Here is a 16,746-nt window from a genome sequence, read left to right as displayed (position 1 = left end):
CCAGCATTTCCTCCACATCCTTATCCTCCTTCCCTCAATCCTATGCCTCTTTTTTCTTTTCTAGTCCTCTTTCCCTTCACTTGCTACTTAGCTAGTCTGTAGTCCCCTGCCTTTCAGGGTGTTCACCTCCTGGGCTCAGATTTCAACCTCATGTCTTGGTACCATGCTTGCCATAGCTCTTACCAACTTGAATAAAATACTGGGGGGGGGGGGAATGTAAGCCCCATGCATACCATTTGAATGGCAGTCCCCATTAACTTTGGGGTGTGGGCAAAGCCCCTCAAATGTTTTATTGGGATGGCCGAAGGGACACTGGACCCTAGGAGTTGGCTCCGATGGCACGTAGTCCATATTGTTTCTAGCCTATTGTTTCTCCCACTGTTCAGCTGACAGCTCCTATTTCACCAGTGACTCCACCGTTTGCAACTACCCCATGTCACATGGGGATCTCAGCTGACAGGAAGCTCCTGGAATGGAAATGAATCCCAATGAAAGCTCTCTCCTAATCTCTCTCCAGGCAAATTTGACCTTCATTACACCCCATCTATCCAAATATCTTTAAAATTGCTCCGTAATTTTCAAGTTAAGTTCCGAGTCAAATTAGTTTTGCCATTTCATGTTGCAGGCGCCTTATTTCCACATCCTCTCCCCCCCCCCCCATTTCTGATAATGCAACAATAGGGTTTGCAGGAAAGGAAACTATGGTAACCAGCTAAACATCATGTAGCAACAGCAGCAGCAGCAGCTATCATCTCAAAGGAACAGAGTGTGTTCCTGCACTTCCAACGCCTACCGCTGGTACAATTCCTCCTCGCTTTCCTTATTATCTTTGTCCTAATTAAACAAGGTTCTCACTACCAAACTGACACGGGGGACGATGTCTTATTATTGTCATCATCTGTTATAGGTCTTGCCGTTAAGCAGATCCTACTGTTTGTTTAGCTGACTTTAAAGGTAGCTTTTAACACCTTCTGGAATTAATTAGGAATTTCCTGTTCCTTTCAGCTGTAAGGAATTTCTAATTCACACTGCAATGTATTCTATTACCCTTATATCCCCTCACCTGCGATCTGGATAAAAAAGCAATAATCTGTTCTGGCCAGAGTCCCCACCCTGTGCCTCTTTGATAAACTTTGCTGCTTCTGGATGCAAAGAACTAAGAACAGTGATCTTAAACTAATATTAATAAACAGTTTGCATTAATTTCAATGCATCTCCCAAGTTCTATTCTCTTTGACAAAAATCCACTCTCTTCAGTTCCATGGGTATTCACTTCGAAGCCAATAATCCAGTCTATTAAACACTGGATTGAGACCAATGAGCCACAGAGCAAATGCCATCAACACAACAGACTGCAGCAGAATCCTACCACAGTTGTCCACCCATGCCAGTAACGGCTGCTTCCTGAAATACAACCTTGAGCTTATTATTTTGCTTCTAACTGCAAGGGGGAAAAGCAAAAGGCAGATTTTCTGCCTTGACTGGTTTCAGCTGACCACTGTACACCTCTGATCTAGCTCAATGACGATGCCAAGAATCCACTTGGCTTAAATATAAAACAACAATCTATCAAGCCAACCATATATCAAAGCAATGCCATACCAGTAACTAAATGCCAGCTCTCAGAAGAAATGGCATATGGCATTTCTAGTATATATGTGTAAGCTTTGGCTTCTGAAGAAAATCCGTAACTGTTGGTCAGCCACTGGGAATAGTGTGAGCACTTCACGTACAGACTAAGCACAGATACAGTATTGACGGACTTGCAATGACATATAAGAGGATGAGGCAGCGACAGGTGTGCACATGGCCCAAGCCACCATAGGCTTTATAGACTTTACTTGTTTGCCTTGCCTCTTCGCAATGCACAACAATAAACGTCGCTTCTGGGATACAGACAACAATGCTCCAATTTTTTGGGGGGAAATGTAAAAGCACACTATTCATGTATGAACTAAAAATGCAAAAACACCTCTGCAACACACAGCCATAAAAGAAAGAACAGGAATATAAACCATATACCACCCTGTTAGGCCTGAAATCTACAGTAGTTGATGCAAACTTCAGGGAGTTTTGGAGCATGTGTGCTTTATTCCCACCGGGAACTGAATCTTTCGAACAGTCAGGCTGGGGAAGCGCCACACGCAGCAGCATAATATATCCTGAGGTTATGAAAAGGTATAAATGCTTGCATCCAGGTTTGACACAGCTTTCTTATCTTACGAGATGAATCACCCACAAGGAGTGCTTTTCTTGGTTGCCATGGCATTCTAGACTTCAAACTGCTAACCTAAAAGGCCACTACTAGCACCCAAAATTTATGAGCGGCTGTTGCATTCATGCCCTCCCCAGAGATACACTTTAGCGCATACTATTCTCCATTCCGCTCTGGGTCAAGTTGATGGTCTCCTTCATCTAGTTTCCAACCATGGAAATAGAGGAAACAAGACAGGGAAAAGTTAGGAACCCTGAAAGACCACAAAAGGGAAAGCACTGTAGAATTCCTCCCTACTCATATGTGTTAAGAGACTGTATGAACATCACATATTATTTATTTAGCAGAGTTCCGGCCCACTCTTCATTAAAAATAATCTCAGAATAGGCTCCGATATAACAAACACAATAAAGCATTAAGTTATATAAGGCAAATAGAACACCAACACCAGTATTATACAGACAACGCCCCCCCCCCAGCAACACCAAAATATCACCCAACATCTTTCTTTGAATATATATATTCACTGGCCACTGTAGCTGTCTATAACATGTGCTATAAAACAGACAAATCTAACGAGTTAACATACAATAAAAAGACTGCATTGACAGGTCCAGAGGCTTTAGTAAATGTTCCATGCAAACTCCAAACAAAATTAGAAAAAAAAATATTTTAATGGCTCAGATATATGCAGGATTAAGGTATGATCAAGGCCACTGAAAATCAACTGATTTACAACACATCTAACTGCACAGGGTGAGTTGTAAGAAAACGAGACCTTGATGCACTGCGGAAGGAAAATATTAACATCTACAAAAGCTATTATGTAACAAACTGACAGAGAAGGTCTAGTGAGAGTCAAAGACAACCTTCCAGTTGCTAAGTTACTCATAACTGATTCACATATGCTTTGAGGGGGGGAAGCAAGGGCACCAAAAACTTTATAAATCTTACTTTCAGAAATCATGTTTTAAAAATGATAGGAAGAGGAGGTACCCCAAATACTTTACGGTTCAGCTTTTTTGCATGCCCCCATTATTTTTTACTACATAGATTAACTGTCAGTTTATGATTCTGGTTTTTATATACAGTGGTACCTCAGGTTAAGTACTTAATTCGTTCCGGAGGTCCGTACTTAACCTGAAACTGTTCTTAACTTGAAGCACCACTTTAGCTAATGGGGCCTCCTACTGCCGCCGCGCCGCCGGAGCCCGATTTCTGTTCTCATCCTGAAGCAAAGTTCTTAACCTGAAGCACTTATTTCTGGGTTAGCGGAGTCTGTAACCTGAAGTGTATGTAACCTGAGGTACCACTGTAATATGTGCAGCTTATAAGGAAATAATTAATCAGTGATCTAGTACGCCAAGCATGAAAAAAGGGTAGTTAACACTCCGATAATCCATACCTATCCTGTCATTTCTTATGAAATGCTGCATTTGGTTTTCCCCCCTTCGAATCAGGTTTGATCCGGATTGAGAAAAAGAGTGACCTTTCAAGTCGGTTATGTGTGCACAGTCTAAGTGAAGCACATTTGCTGGAACAGGCTGTTGCTTATGCCTGCTCATGACACAATAGCCAGTTTATACAGGGCTTCAAATGATTGAAATGAGTCAAAAGCTTGGTACTGAGGCCTGTGACTCATTTATTCTGTAACGGTGTGGTAACCTTGCTGAGAAAGGTTCTCCATCTGTCAACAAAGACCTTGTTGAGAAACTCCAGAACAATTTCTACCGTCGCCATGTACTTGCCTAGAAAGGTAAGAGATCTATTTGCCTTATTTTCTTCAAGGTTACATTTGTCAGTCAACATTTAAAAAGTACACCATACCAGAATGAGCCCAACTTCTGGTAAATATCAATAAAATCCACTGATCTTGCTGGAAGCAAAGATCAGAAATAATCACAACAGTGGTTTTTAAACTTCCAACTCTTAGTGAGCCCTTTCCACATGAACTTGCCTGCTGTTGCTTCACACAGTAGTGGACAGCTATGACATCAAGTGATGACATGCCTATATGAATGGATCATCACAGACCTTTCTGTGACCTCAGATGCAATGCTTTCCAACAAAATCAGTTCATACAACCAGCATCATTAGGCAGAGCCTTCCTCTAATGGTGCGCTGTACATGTCTGGTAATCCAAAACTTTAGAAGTGCACCGGGGCGGTAACCCTGCAGATGTTGTTGGATACCAAATTCCATCAGCTCAGTGTGCATGATGTGCTACAGAATGCAGAATGAGAGTGCCTCTTCCCAGATGGTTTACACACAGCACTAGAAGACCACCCTGATTATGCCACATTTGTTCACGCAGAGGTTGAAACCATTTACGTATTGTCCTGCAATGCACAGAAACTCTTCCCCAGTGTTTAATAAGCTCTCCCCACATGGATCATAATCTTGACACATGGCCAGAATGTCTCTGACTGAAACACTCTTTGATTTGCTAGTAACTTCATGGAGAGGACAACACGTCAGTTAAAACTGGCACAGAGGCTGGATAAACCAGGGAGCCCAGCCAAACCCGAGAGGCTTCTGCTCAGGGAAATGCAGCTAAGCCCAATAGAAAAACGTGACAGTTGCCTTGAACCCAACCACGCACCAAATCCCTAAATCCTCAACCTCAGACAGTAAGAAGAAAAAAGAACTATGACCAGGATCCAGAACAATTACCGAAATCCATTTGTACAGAACATGTCATCTATTGTACTAGTCTATGTTAGCTGTATTCATGTATCTGCAGTTGTGTCTCCGGCTGCAGAGATTGGGAGGACAGAAACAGTAGTTTCTATGCGTCAGAAAGAATGTTGGATAACACCAGGCACAGCCAGCATGGTGGCCAGCAGACGTTGGATTCCAGCTCCCATCAGCCCCAGCCAGCATGGCCAACAGTCAGGGATACTGGGAATTGTAGTCCAACAGTATCTGCAGGGCACCAAGATGGCGACCTCTGCATTAGACAAACAACCCAACTAGCCTTGTTTTTTCAAGGGCAGAATACGTACTTGAAAGGTTGAGGCAATTTAGTGTAAGGAAGTCACATTACTGGGTTTTGACAAGTTCGAAAATTTGGTTGAGGATCATTTAAGATGGCAGTTCTCTCAGCAAGCAATGGTTTCATCACAGCAAGTTTCAAGTTGTGGGGGTGGGAATGATGACAAAGATGATTTATTCATAACAGAAGACTATACAAGCCAAAAGCGTACAACAGCTAGACTGGTGAACAAGTTGGATAAAGTTGGTTTCTGGCTTCAAATTTTCAAAAATTAGACCAGTTCAGAGGTGTGCGGTGAAATTTTTCATATGGAAAAACAGTGTCCTGTCACTGCACACATGCAGCATCGTGCCTACCTCCCTAAGCCTGGCATAAGCTTCCCAGGCTTTGGGAAGGAGGTGCCAAGCTTTGATACTTCAATACTCTAATTTACCAGGAACATTGAAGAGACTAGCCTAGTCCCCCTAGTCCATTGACCACAGTGGACCAGTTATAAAGATGGCACTATCTATTCTATAATTGGTTGGTGCTTAACTATATCTTTTAATGCACACTGACTTTTGTATAGATAGAACCAGTCCTCATTTGCCTCTCACTCGTCTGCATTACAGCTGAATAAAACCATAAACTTAATGGGAAGGCTTCTCACTTGGGAACCTGAACAAGAGTCAGTGTGTGTTCTCCGGGGGTCAGCAAACTTTTTCAGCCACTGTCCTTCAGACCTTGTGGGGGGCCGGACTATATTTTGAAGAAAAAAAAAATGAACGAATTCCTATGCCCCACAAATAACCCAGAGATGCATTTTAAATAAAAGGACACATTCTACTCATGTAAAAACACGCTAAATCCGTGGGCCAGATTTAGAAGGCGATTGGGCCAGCTCCGGCTCCCAGACCTTAGTTTGCCTACCCATGTCCCACACTATCTTGTATCTGCTGGTGGTGTTGGCAGTGAGAGTGACGTAAACTCCTGCACTTCTAGCTTAGTGAAAGTGCTATTAAGCTGTTCCATAGACATGCAAGATGGACATGATTTTGTCTAGATATTAAGACTGTATCAAAAAGCCACTGAAAGGCTCTCATACATTGAGAGATGACCCTGATGGACTGAACAGCCTATTTGTTATTCTTCTCTTTAAAAATAACAACCACTACAAATGTGCTTTTTAAAAACCATCACCTACACACACTGTGATCTGCAGAATAATGCAAGAGGGGTGGTGTTAAGAAACCCCCCTGCTTACAATTCAAGCAGCTTTCAATTTAAACTTTTGGTAGAGCGAGGGAGATAGCAGGAGAGGACAAGTATTGAAAGTAGAACAGGGAGAGAGGTAAAGTGAGAAGATTTAAAATAAGCATTTCTAAGTTTACAATGCCCCAATATTTCAATTGCCTGTTAAGTTAAAGGACTTTGAAGGTAGAACTAGGCCACAAAAATATAATTCAGTTAAACCTTTATTTCAAGAAGATTCATAAATAAAAATGGAAAAGAGCTAATCGTAATATTCCCCTCAAGAGTATTCATAAATATTCTAATAGCCTCAAAATGAAATATTAATTACCAACCTCAAAGCCAAAGTGTACGTTCCAGGTTGCCGTTGGCTTTCGCGAATAAGATAACTTCCCTCTGCTACGCTCAATAATTGATCTGCTTCTTCTCTCGATATCCTCCCATGGAACCTGAAAAACAAAGCCCATCTTCATCAGCACAATAAAAGAGTTGTTTCGAGAGAAACGCTCACCAGAAAAACACAAGCCCTCAGCGCTTTTTCATTTTAAAATACAAAAATAGCATCCTTCCTTTACTTTCAAGAAACACGCAGCATACTCAAAGTCAGCCCTGAATACAGTTATGTTAATTTCTCTACTTAGCATGCAGCTGGCTTGATCATTTTCAGCTGGTAGTACTAAGTTATCAACTTCTTTTTTATATATATAAATAAAGCCTAGGGACACTGCCACCCTATAGGCCAAGTAAATTCTGTTCATAAGGAGCTTGATTTACAGAGAGGTGTAAATCTTATCTTACATAGCTTCTCATTTGACATTAAGGTTGCATATCCTTCTTAACAATGATCCAGATTGACAGCATGCCAAGACCCTAAGGACAGATCCTAAATTCGAATAATCATCTCTGTATACATTATTTACATTCATTTCCCCCAGTCATCGGCACAACCCATCTCTCCCTCCAACGTATTTGCTTTCTGTCTATTGACCCAATGGAAACACCTCTACTATAATGTACCATTATGGTCATGGCAAGTTTTTTCTCCTAAACACACACACCACAGTGAAAGTCACCCTGGAAAACATCAATGCAGCGAATGCTGTATGTCGCAAATGTCAATATTCACATTTGAACACTGACAATCCTAGATGAATATTATGAACATCCAAAGTTTCAGAGGTACACCCAGTGAACGCTGACAGTTCCCTCAATGAGATTGTCAGTCTTCACTCGTGTATTTCTGGCAAGTAGGAGCATAAGGCAGAGTGTGCTGACCATCACAAAATCTGTCTTGGATGTGAATGTTGACATCCAACAGTGTACATGCTGCAATGAACTACGGTGTAGAAAGAGACAATGCTGTTATTTTACTGAGATCTGCTTTCCTCCTCAGATACTGCACAAAAGTACACCACTACAGTGGTACCTTGGTTCTCAAACGCCTTGGTTATCAAACACCTTGGTTCCCAAACACTGAAAACCCGGAAGTAAGTGTTCCAGTTTTCAAATGTTTTTTTTGGAAGCCGAACGTCTGGTGCAGCTGTCGGCTATTATTTCTGGGGTGCCTGCACCAATCAGAAGCCACGCCTTGGTTTCCAAACATTTTCAAACGGACTTCGGGAACAGATTAAGTTTGAAAACCAAGGTACCACTGTAAAAGCCATATAAGAAATGACAATGAAATTCTGTAAGAGAAAATGCCTTTAACGAAAAGCATTGTACATACAAAGGGCAAACATATAAAGAATGGGAAGTGTGGTATAGCGAGGGCCTGATCTAAACTTTTCCTCTGCCATAATGCTCTGCAGGTGATATTTAGCTATGTCACTAGCACACCTTCTGATATACTATTTCCCATGTGCAAGAAGTCAACTTTGGGAGTCACAACCAAATAATAATAATAATAATAATAATAATAATAATAATAATATTTATACCTTGCCCATCTGGCTGGGTTTCCCTAGCCACTCTGGGCGGCTTCCAACAAAAGATTAAAAATGCATTAAAACATCAGACATTAAAAACTTCCTTAAACAGGGCTGCCTTCAGATGTCTTCTAAACATCAGATAGTTGTTTATTTCTTTGACATCTGATGGAAGGGCGTTCCACAGGGCGGGCGCCACTACCGAGAAGGCCCTCTGCCTGGTTCCCTGTAACTTCGCTTCTCACAGTGAGGGAACCACCAGAAAGCCCTCAGAAGAGGCCCTCAGTGTCCAGGCTGAACAATGTGGGTGGAGATGCTCCTTCAAGTACACTGGGCCGAGGCTGTTTAGGGCTTTAAAGGTCAGCACCAATACTTTGAATTGTGCTCAGAAACATACTGGGAGCCAATGAAAGTCTTTCAAGACCGGTGTTATGTGGTCTCGGCAGCTGCTCCCAGTCACCAGTATGTAGCCTCCTATTTGCACAAGCTGATCTATAACCTGAAGAAAATCTTTCTAGCTTGATTTTACTAGTTGTACAAACTCGCCCTAAGTTGCTGACATTATAGCTGCATAGTTACTTGGCTTTGTTGACGACTCAAATTATCTTCACTTACAAATTTACAAGTCCAACAAGAATGTTGAAGTCCATTAATTCACTTTGGCAACTTTAAACTGCTCTGAAGATACTTTATTTCCAGCCACAGAACTGTAAATTACTTCAATATAAAGGCGTCGAGTTGAACACCAAATGGATGGTTGTGAACCCATGAATTTCAAGAGGAACAAACTATAAATTTTGAGTTAACAAGCAAAAATACCCCTGAACAAAATGTGCGAATGAAATAAAAGGTGACTGAAGATTTTTCAACTGCTGAAAAATGCATATATCAAAATTCTCCTATGATGTGATTGCTTGTAATCTACTTCCCAATTTCATTGTATGGGGAAAGATGAAAATTGGCTATACATTTCCATAGCCACTCAAAAAAAAAGAAGAAAAAGAAAAGACGGGGGCTCTAGTGTGATTTTGCTCCCCACCCTCCTTAAATAAAAGGAAAAAAGAAAAATACCTCACACATTTTATTTTATTGCCAACAATTCTGCCAAATGGAAGCAGGAATATGAAGTAAAGCACTTTGAAATACAAAACTGCTAGCCTGTCGTCAGATTTGCAGAGAAATCTGACCTGACTACTGAAGATGTGCGTGTCAACATTTCCTTATGTGACCTATTCATGGTCGAGTAAAACTGCCTATGCTGTTGAAACCACCAGTGAATTGCAAAATAATCTCATCTCTGTATCCTCCAAGACAAGTTGAGATGTTTTATGAACCCATTGAGAACATGCAGAGTAGCCATTGGGCAAAGTTTTGGTATTTTTGCTCTATTAGACCGCCCTTAGCTTAAGGCAGAAAATTCAGAGCACACTGCATTACTTACTCTCGTCCATAGTACTTCGGTCTGTTCTCTACCTATTGAAAAAGAAAAAAAGTAACATCATTTTACCAGAACAATACAGAATACGTAAACAGTTCGTGTTCTCCCTTAATGCACGGTTTATCCTGTAATTAACTGAACAACAGCTAATAGACAAAAGACACAAATACTGTTTATCATTTCTAGATCTTTTTTTGCTTACCTAGAACAGGGTTTCCCAAACTTGGGTGGCCAGTTGTTGTTGTTTTGAACTACAATTCCCATCATCCCTGACCACTGGTCCTGCTAGCTAGGGATGATGGGAGTTGTAGTCCAACCACAGCTAGAGACCAAAGTTTGGGAAACCCTGACCTGGAACATACATTTTAAGTTGGATACCACAACTTTTAGTCTTGAAAATCTCTTAGCTTATTAAAAGGGCCACTTCACAACTTATTTCATGTGGAAATCAGCTGCATATGTGAAATTTCGCCATTTCTACCAGCAATCCACACCTGAATTATATTCACTAGTCTGGAGACCACAGCTGAATATGGCTATATGGAAGCCACACAGCCCAGGGGGCCTCCACCCAATAGACCATTGCAGAATACAGAAGCAAATGGGTTGGGACCAAAGTTCCCATGAGTAGAACTCCGCTCACAAGACATGGCTGGAGGAAAGTGGGTGATTTTCACTTATTCCTCCTTCTCAATACAACCCCTTCTACCTCCCCAAAATCAGAAGAGTGTGGCAACCAGGGTGCTGAAGGAAGAATCGGCAAGAACAGCATCCCACCAATAACTTTTCCAGGGAATTGATCTCAGTCCCTTCTGCAAAGCAAAGGAGTCCTTGCCCTCCAATGTCACCCATATGAAATCGCTAAGGACATCTGCTGGATCACATAGCCTAACATCCTGTTTCAACCAGATGTCTCCAGGAAGCCCACATGGCAACAATGGTTTTATCTCTCGCTGTTGCTCCTTGGCAACTGATACTCTCTGCAGCTGCCACCTGGGCTCGCTCCTCAACAGTTCTGATAATCAAGATGTTTCTCTTCCTTAATTTATAACTAGTATCTTGTAAACTTAGGGATGCGGGTGGCGCTGTGGGTAAAACCTCAGCGCCTAGGACTTGCCGATCGTATGGTCGGCGGTTCGAATCCCCGCGGCGCGGTGAGCTCCCGTCATTCGGTCCCAGCTCCTGCCCACCTAGCAGTTCGAAAGCACTCTTAAGTGCAAGTAGATAAATAGGGACCACTTTATAGCAGGAAGGTAAACGTCGTTTCTGTGTGCTGCGCTGGTGCTGGCTCGCCAGAGCAGCTTGGCCACGCGACCCGGAAGTGTCTTTGGACGGCGCCGGCTCACGGCCTCTAGAGCGAGATGAGCACGCAACCCTAGAGTCGGACACGACTGGCCCGTACAGGCAGGGGTACCTTTAACTTTACCTATCTTGTAAACTTTGGTTCGACCTTGCGTTTGGCGCTGCCTAGCAAAGTGCTCAGCCCAGCCCAGCTTCATGCAGCCTCACAGTTTAGGGGAGTTAGAACAATAAAACAATGAGATAAAACAATAAATTAAAACAACAAAAGAAAGCACTAAAAGGAGTTAAGAAATAAAAGGGAAGAGAGGATAAAAACAAATGCTAAGGGTTGGTTATAGAGCAGAAACTTGCCTTAGAGCTCAAAACCTGCTTCAAGCATTCGGCAGCCATTTTAAAATGCAGCCTCGTTTTACTGGTAGCCCATAGATCCAATATTCACAAACACGGAGCCTATAATTCTAGAGGCAAGGTATGTGCCTGGGTCCCAAATAAGTAAGAATGAGGGAAGGGAACATGGGGGAGGGGGCACATCTGTGTGTGGGGATGCAGCTTGTATGAGATGTGTGTACCTGGTTCCCCCCACCCCAAAAAGTAACTCAACATCAGCTAAGTTCCATGCCTCGGGCCGAAAATCTTGCTCCATGATAAACCTCTCATTTGTGATTCGAAAATGAGAACCAAATTGGTCTAGCACAGGGGTAGTTTGGCACATAATACTCATTCTGCTCTTGTAAGAAATCCATCTTGCATTGTGGACGCTCTCATATTTTGGAACTCCCTGACTCTTTTCAGTATCTGTTAAAACATTTCTGTTTATCCAGACATTTAGAAGCTGCTGGGGTTTTTTTAAGCTTATTGTTGGCCTTAATTTTTTTTTTAAAAAAACACCACGTTCTTAACTGTTTTTACTGCTAATTTTATTGCTTTATCCTTTTTGCAAACCGGTTTGAGGTTTTATCACAATTTTTAAAAGGTAAAGGACCCCTGACAGTTAAGTCCAGCCGCGAACGACTCTAGGGTTGCGGTGTTCATCTTGCTTTACTGGCCGAGGGAGCCGATGTTTGTCCACAGACAGTTTTCCCAGGTTATGTGGCCAGCATGACTAAGCTGCTTCTGGCAAAACCAGAGCAGTGCACAGAAACGCCGTTTACCTTACCTATTTATCTACTTGCACTTTGACGTGGTTTCGAACTACTAGGTGGGCAGGAACTGGGACTGCACAATGGGAGCTCACCCCATCACGGGGAATCGAACCGCCGACCTTCCAATTGGCCAACCCTGGGCTCAGTGGTTTAGACCACAGCGCCACCCGAGTCTCCTTAACACAATTAAGCGGTATATAAAAAAACTAGGTTTTTTCTCTAGTTCCTGCAGGCCAATGTGCAAAAACCTATCTACAAGCTGTTAATTCCAGGGAACAAATAGAGGAGATGCACGGAAAACATAAAAAAAAAGAGTGGAGAGGAAAGGAAAACCCCTTAGGATGCCGAAAATATCTCCAGGAACTTATTTACCAGGAAAATCACCCAGCGGCAGTATAAAGGGCTGCTTAGGACAAGGTTGTTTGTGGATACTGTTCACTCAGGCTTGCTGGTAATTAGGGTTATATTAGCATGAAGCTTTACTATACAACAAGAAGGGGGGGATATTAATTAATTCAATCATCTGGTTCGCTTGATATCTTTTCATTTAAGATTATTTTAACTCCATGGCAAGATGCCAAGCTGTGACAGCAAAGGACATCTTACATGTGTGAGTATGCCACATGAACAAACATGCAGCAAGGGAACAACAGTAATAAAGAATCAGGCTTTTTTCTTTAATAATAATAATAAAAAGCCTTGAAAGAAGTTCATATTACAATTGGGGAGATTAAATCAGTTGGAGATATGGTCAGTAAAAACTCATATCATCTGTTTCCTATAAAATTACCCCTCTGCTTCAGTGTAAACATAGTACTATAAAAAAATGTAATTGGATTGATACTTGAGAGTATTAAGATATATTTGATTTAAAGCCTCTCTATATTGATGTCAGTGTCGCTCAAAAGAAGGCTCACAGTCTTGACTCCCCTAAGCACAACACTTTCTTTTCTGAATGACCTGGGGAAATATCTGAACACACTCTGATAATAAGGTCAAGTAAACAGAAGTGATATTTGTAAAGGCTTACAAATGGCTTAACCTCGGCTAGGGTTACTAGCCGAGAGGCAGCCCTGAACAGACAACGCTCCTTGCCACACGTTAAGTTGTCCTCACATCTCTACTTTTTGGTCTTCTCATCATGTCAGAAATGCTCCTTCATCAATCCCCACCACCAGTATCAGTATGGTTTTGGGGTAAAGGTAAAAGTAAAGGGACCCCTGACCATTAGGTCCAGTCATGGCCGACTCTGGGGTTGCGCGCTCATCTCGCTTTATTGGCTGAGGGAGCCGGCGTACAGCTTCTGGGTCATGTGGCCAGCATGGCTAAGCCACTTCTGGAGAACCAGAGCAGCGCACGGAAACGCTATTTACCTTCCCGCTGGAGCGGTACCTATTTATCTACTTGCACTTTGACATGCTTTCGAACTGCTAGGTTGGCAGGAGCAGGGACCGAGCAATGGGAGCTCACCCTGTCACGGGGATTCAAACCGCCGACCTTCTGATCGGCAAGTCCTAGGCTCTTTGGTTTAACCCACAGCGCCACCCGCGTCCCTTTTGGGGGGGTTCCAACAAATCCTTCTAAATTCCTAGTTGGAAAGAAAAGTTACGATTTCAGTTGAACAGTTACACTAGTCGTTGTTATCGGCATCACATTCCAAAAAGTAGTCTAACGAAAAAGGATATTGGGCGCACATTCTGGAATATGGTTGTTTTGACGGCCATTTCTTTAGCTTTATTATTATTTTATCTATGGAAGCATTTCTATGCTGCCCTCTCGCGAAACATCGGGACAGTGTACAGCAACCAAAAAAGAACCATGCAAAAGCAATAAAATTGCTTTTTAATTGGACGTGAGATTGCTATGCCCCTTACTACTGTTGCTACTGAAATAAAAGTTAATGAAATGCTTTTAAAAGGTTAGGAAAGTAGGTGGCACATATACGTGGAACGGATTTGCTATGTTATGCAGAAATATGCAGTAGGTTGTCTGTGCGTCTTCTCAGGAGCTATGTCTGTGTCTGTGTAATGCCCATCAGAACATCAGCCATAAACCTAAGTGACTGGGCCTCATTTGGAGAAGGAAAGAAAGACCAAGGTTCAGTCCCCTTGATGTTATTGCTGATGAACTGATTAGGGCTATTGCCATTGACTGGTGCTATCGCTGATTTTATGATATGTTTTTCTGGGAGATATTTCGAGGTGCATACAGCTTTGGCAAGGATAGGAAACCTGTGGCCATACAGATGATGTTTGACTCTCATGAAACCAACTGGGCTGTTCCAATGAAGTGAAATGTCTGTTAAGAGCGCTACTAAAATCCCAATGTCAGACAAGAGAAAGGGAACTGTGTTGTACACGTTTGCAGCAGTGCAAGAGAAAATTCTTACCAGGGCACTCATTAATAGGCTAGAGAGCAAAACCTTAATTTATCCTGATCACTACTTATCTTCATGAACAGGAATCAGCATTAGCTAGATAAATAATTAAAATGCCTGCCAAATCAATATTGGCAGAAACTGTAGTTTTCTTTGAAAATGTGGACCACTTCACACCCATTGGAGCCTTATTTTTTTCCATCCTAGAGCTTTACAGCAAATTTGGAAGAATTGCAACTGGCATATGAAAGAGAACAGCACAAAGAAACTCCTATTTAATTCAGTAAATTAATCCTGTTTGTGATCTAAGCGGTATAAGCTATTAAGGCCATGACAGTACTGTGCTCCCCTGTATTTAAGGCTATGTCAAAATGACAAACACATTTCGAAGATTAATTTCCTCTCCCCTTGGGTACATGATGAAAGTGTTGCAATAAAATTTAAAACTTTAATCATTTTCAGCGCCTATTTAGCATGAATGGTGTTTTGTGGCTGCATTATAACAAGTCAAATTTCACGCCGTAGCATATTAAAAATTGAAATTGATGTTGCGCTGTGATCCAGCAGAGCTGGCTGAGGAACAGATAAAACTGTTTGCCTAAAATCATTAAAAAGCTCCTGACGTGGTGATTGGAGCTACCAGGTTTGTAACCTTGAATAGGTGGGTAAGTTCAGCTTTGTCGAGTAAGATGAGAGAGAAAACCAGACCAACATATTCTCCCTCTGACAAAGAGATTAGGCAGCACTGATCATGTCTACTGAAGGCAACCAGGGGAGAGACCTGGAATCAGCGAACAAGAAATCAGGGCTGCCGGGGCTGAAAGCAACATGTTCATCATCCACTGCACACCCTCATGTACAATGAGAACTAGTCCCTGAGGATGATCCAAGCATGAAACCCTGTTTCTGTGCACGGCTTACTTTTGCAGGACACATTTTGGTCATCAGATAGTGCCCCAGTGTCTGGGAAGGAAGGTCTGATTGACAAATGGTTGACAACTGGTTGGTTTGCTTGCTGGTTTTTTTTGTTTTTTATATTTATTAAGTTTTTATACACATAAAGCAAATCCAAAGGGGGAAAAAACAACATACAGAAAAAATAAAATTAACAATAATAAAAAAGAGATAAAAGCTCCAGCTTTTAAATTCATACTTAATTAACTTTCTTTCTTGACTTCCTCACGCCTCCCTTTTTTTGTGTTCCTCTTTACCCAATCAAATACAGCAAGTCCTAACCCTCTTTCAGAAATCATTTCTAATTATTAAAATCACTCTATTATGTCTCCAATCTTTCCTCCTTATATTTAACATATTATTTACCTTTGACATAATAAAACTTTTGTCATTCACCTTTTTTCTATTACATTTTTGCATGTTTTTTCACACTGTATCACTAATGCCATATTATTTTCATATCCAACATCCTTTTAACATTCACAAACTTTGCAGTGTTTCTGCAGATAGTCTTTAAACTTCTTCCAGTCCTCTTCCACCGACTCTTCTCCCAGGTCTCAGAGGTTTGCTTGCTGGTTTTTATCCAGCGAGTCCTGCACTCGTTCTCCCTCTCCCTCCTTTCACCCCTTACAAACAATTAATTAATGGCTATCAAGCAAAAAAAAATCCAGCAAATCAGCAGTAAGTGCCTGATGTAACAAGATGGACAGGTCAAGGGTGGTCAGGAATGATGATGCAAATCATAACAATGACCATTTTTAGTTTAACTGCACAGTGCTATTTTCATAGAAAAAGAGATGCTGGAGCTCACCATGAATTTCTCCCTTGTCGCCTTAGAATGGCAATGACGCCCACCTGAGAGGTGCCAGAGCTAAGCTCCGGCTGAGAAGAAAAAGCCCTAGGATCTTAAAAAAAAGCAGAGACATCACCTTGCCAACAAAGGTCCGTATAGTTAAAGCTATGGTTTTCCCAGTAGTGATGTATGGAAGTGAGAGCTGGACCATAAAGAAGACTGACTGCCGAAGAATCTATGCTTTTCAATTATGGTGCCGGAGGAGACCCTGGAGAGTCCCATGGACTGCAAGAAATCAGACCTATCTATTCTGAAGGAAATCAGCCCTGAGTGCTCACTGGAAGGACAGATCCAATAATTTGGCCACCTCATGAG

General features: G+C 41.8%; 1 protein-coding gene across 2 annotated transcripts in view; it reads right to left on the bottom strand.

Annotated features, from left to right (window-relative positions):
• CHN1 (chimerin 1) overlaps window positions 1-16,746 on the bottom strand; it is a 106,519-nt gene that overhangs the window by 61,596 nt on the left and 28,177 nt on the right. Inside the window, exons 4-5 of one of the 2 annotated variants that reach the window (XM_081840370.1) lie at window positions 9,807-9,838; window positions 6,776-6,889 (exon numbers count right to left, since the gene is read on the bottom strand). In XM_081840370.1, coding sequence (XP_081696496.1) covers window positions 6,776-6,889; window positions 9,807-9,838 — 146 coding nt within the window. The remainder of the gene's footprint in view (window positions 1-6,775; window positions 6,890-9,806; window positions 9,839-16,746) is intronic. The other variant, XM_081840369.1, reaches the window with a different exon arrangement.

Source organism: Podarcis erhardii (assembly GCF_964252035.2).
Source record: "Podarcis erhardii genome assembly, chromosome: 1".
Taxonomy (NCBI): domain Eukaryota; kingdom Metazoa; phylum Chordata; class Lepidosauria; order Squamata; family Lacertidae; genus Podarcis; species Podarcis erhardii.
Note: the sequence above shows the minus strand (reverse complement) of the source record. Positions and strands in the feature narration are given on the sequence as shown.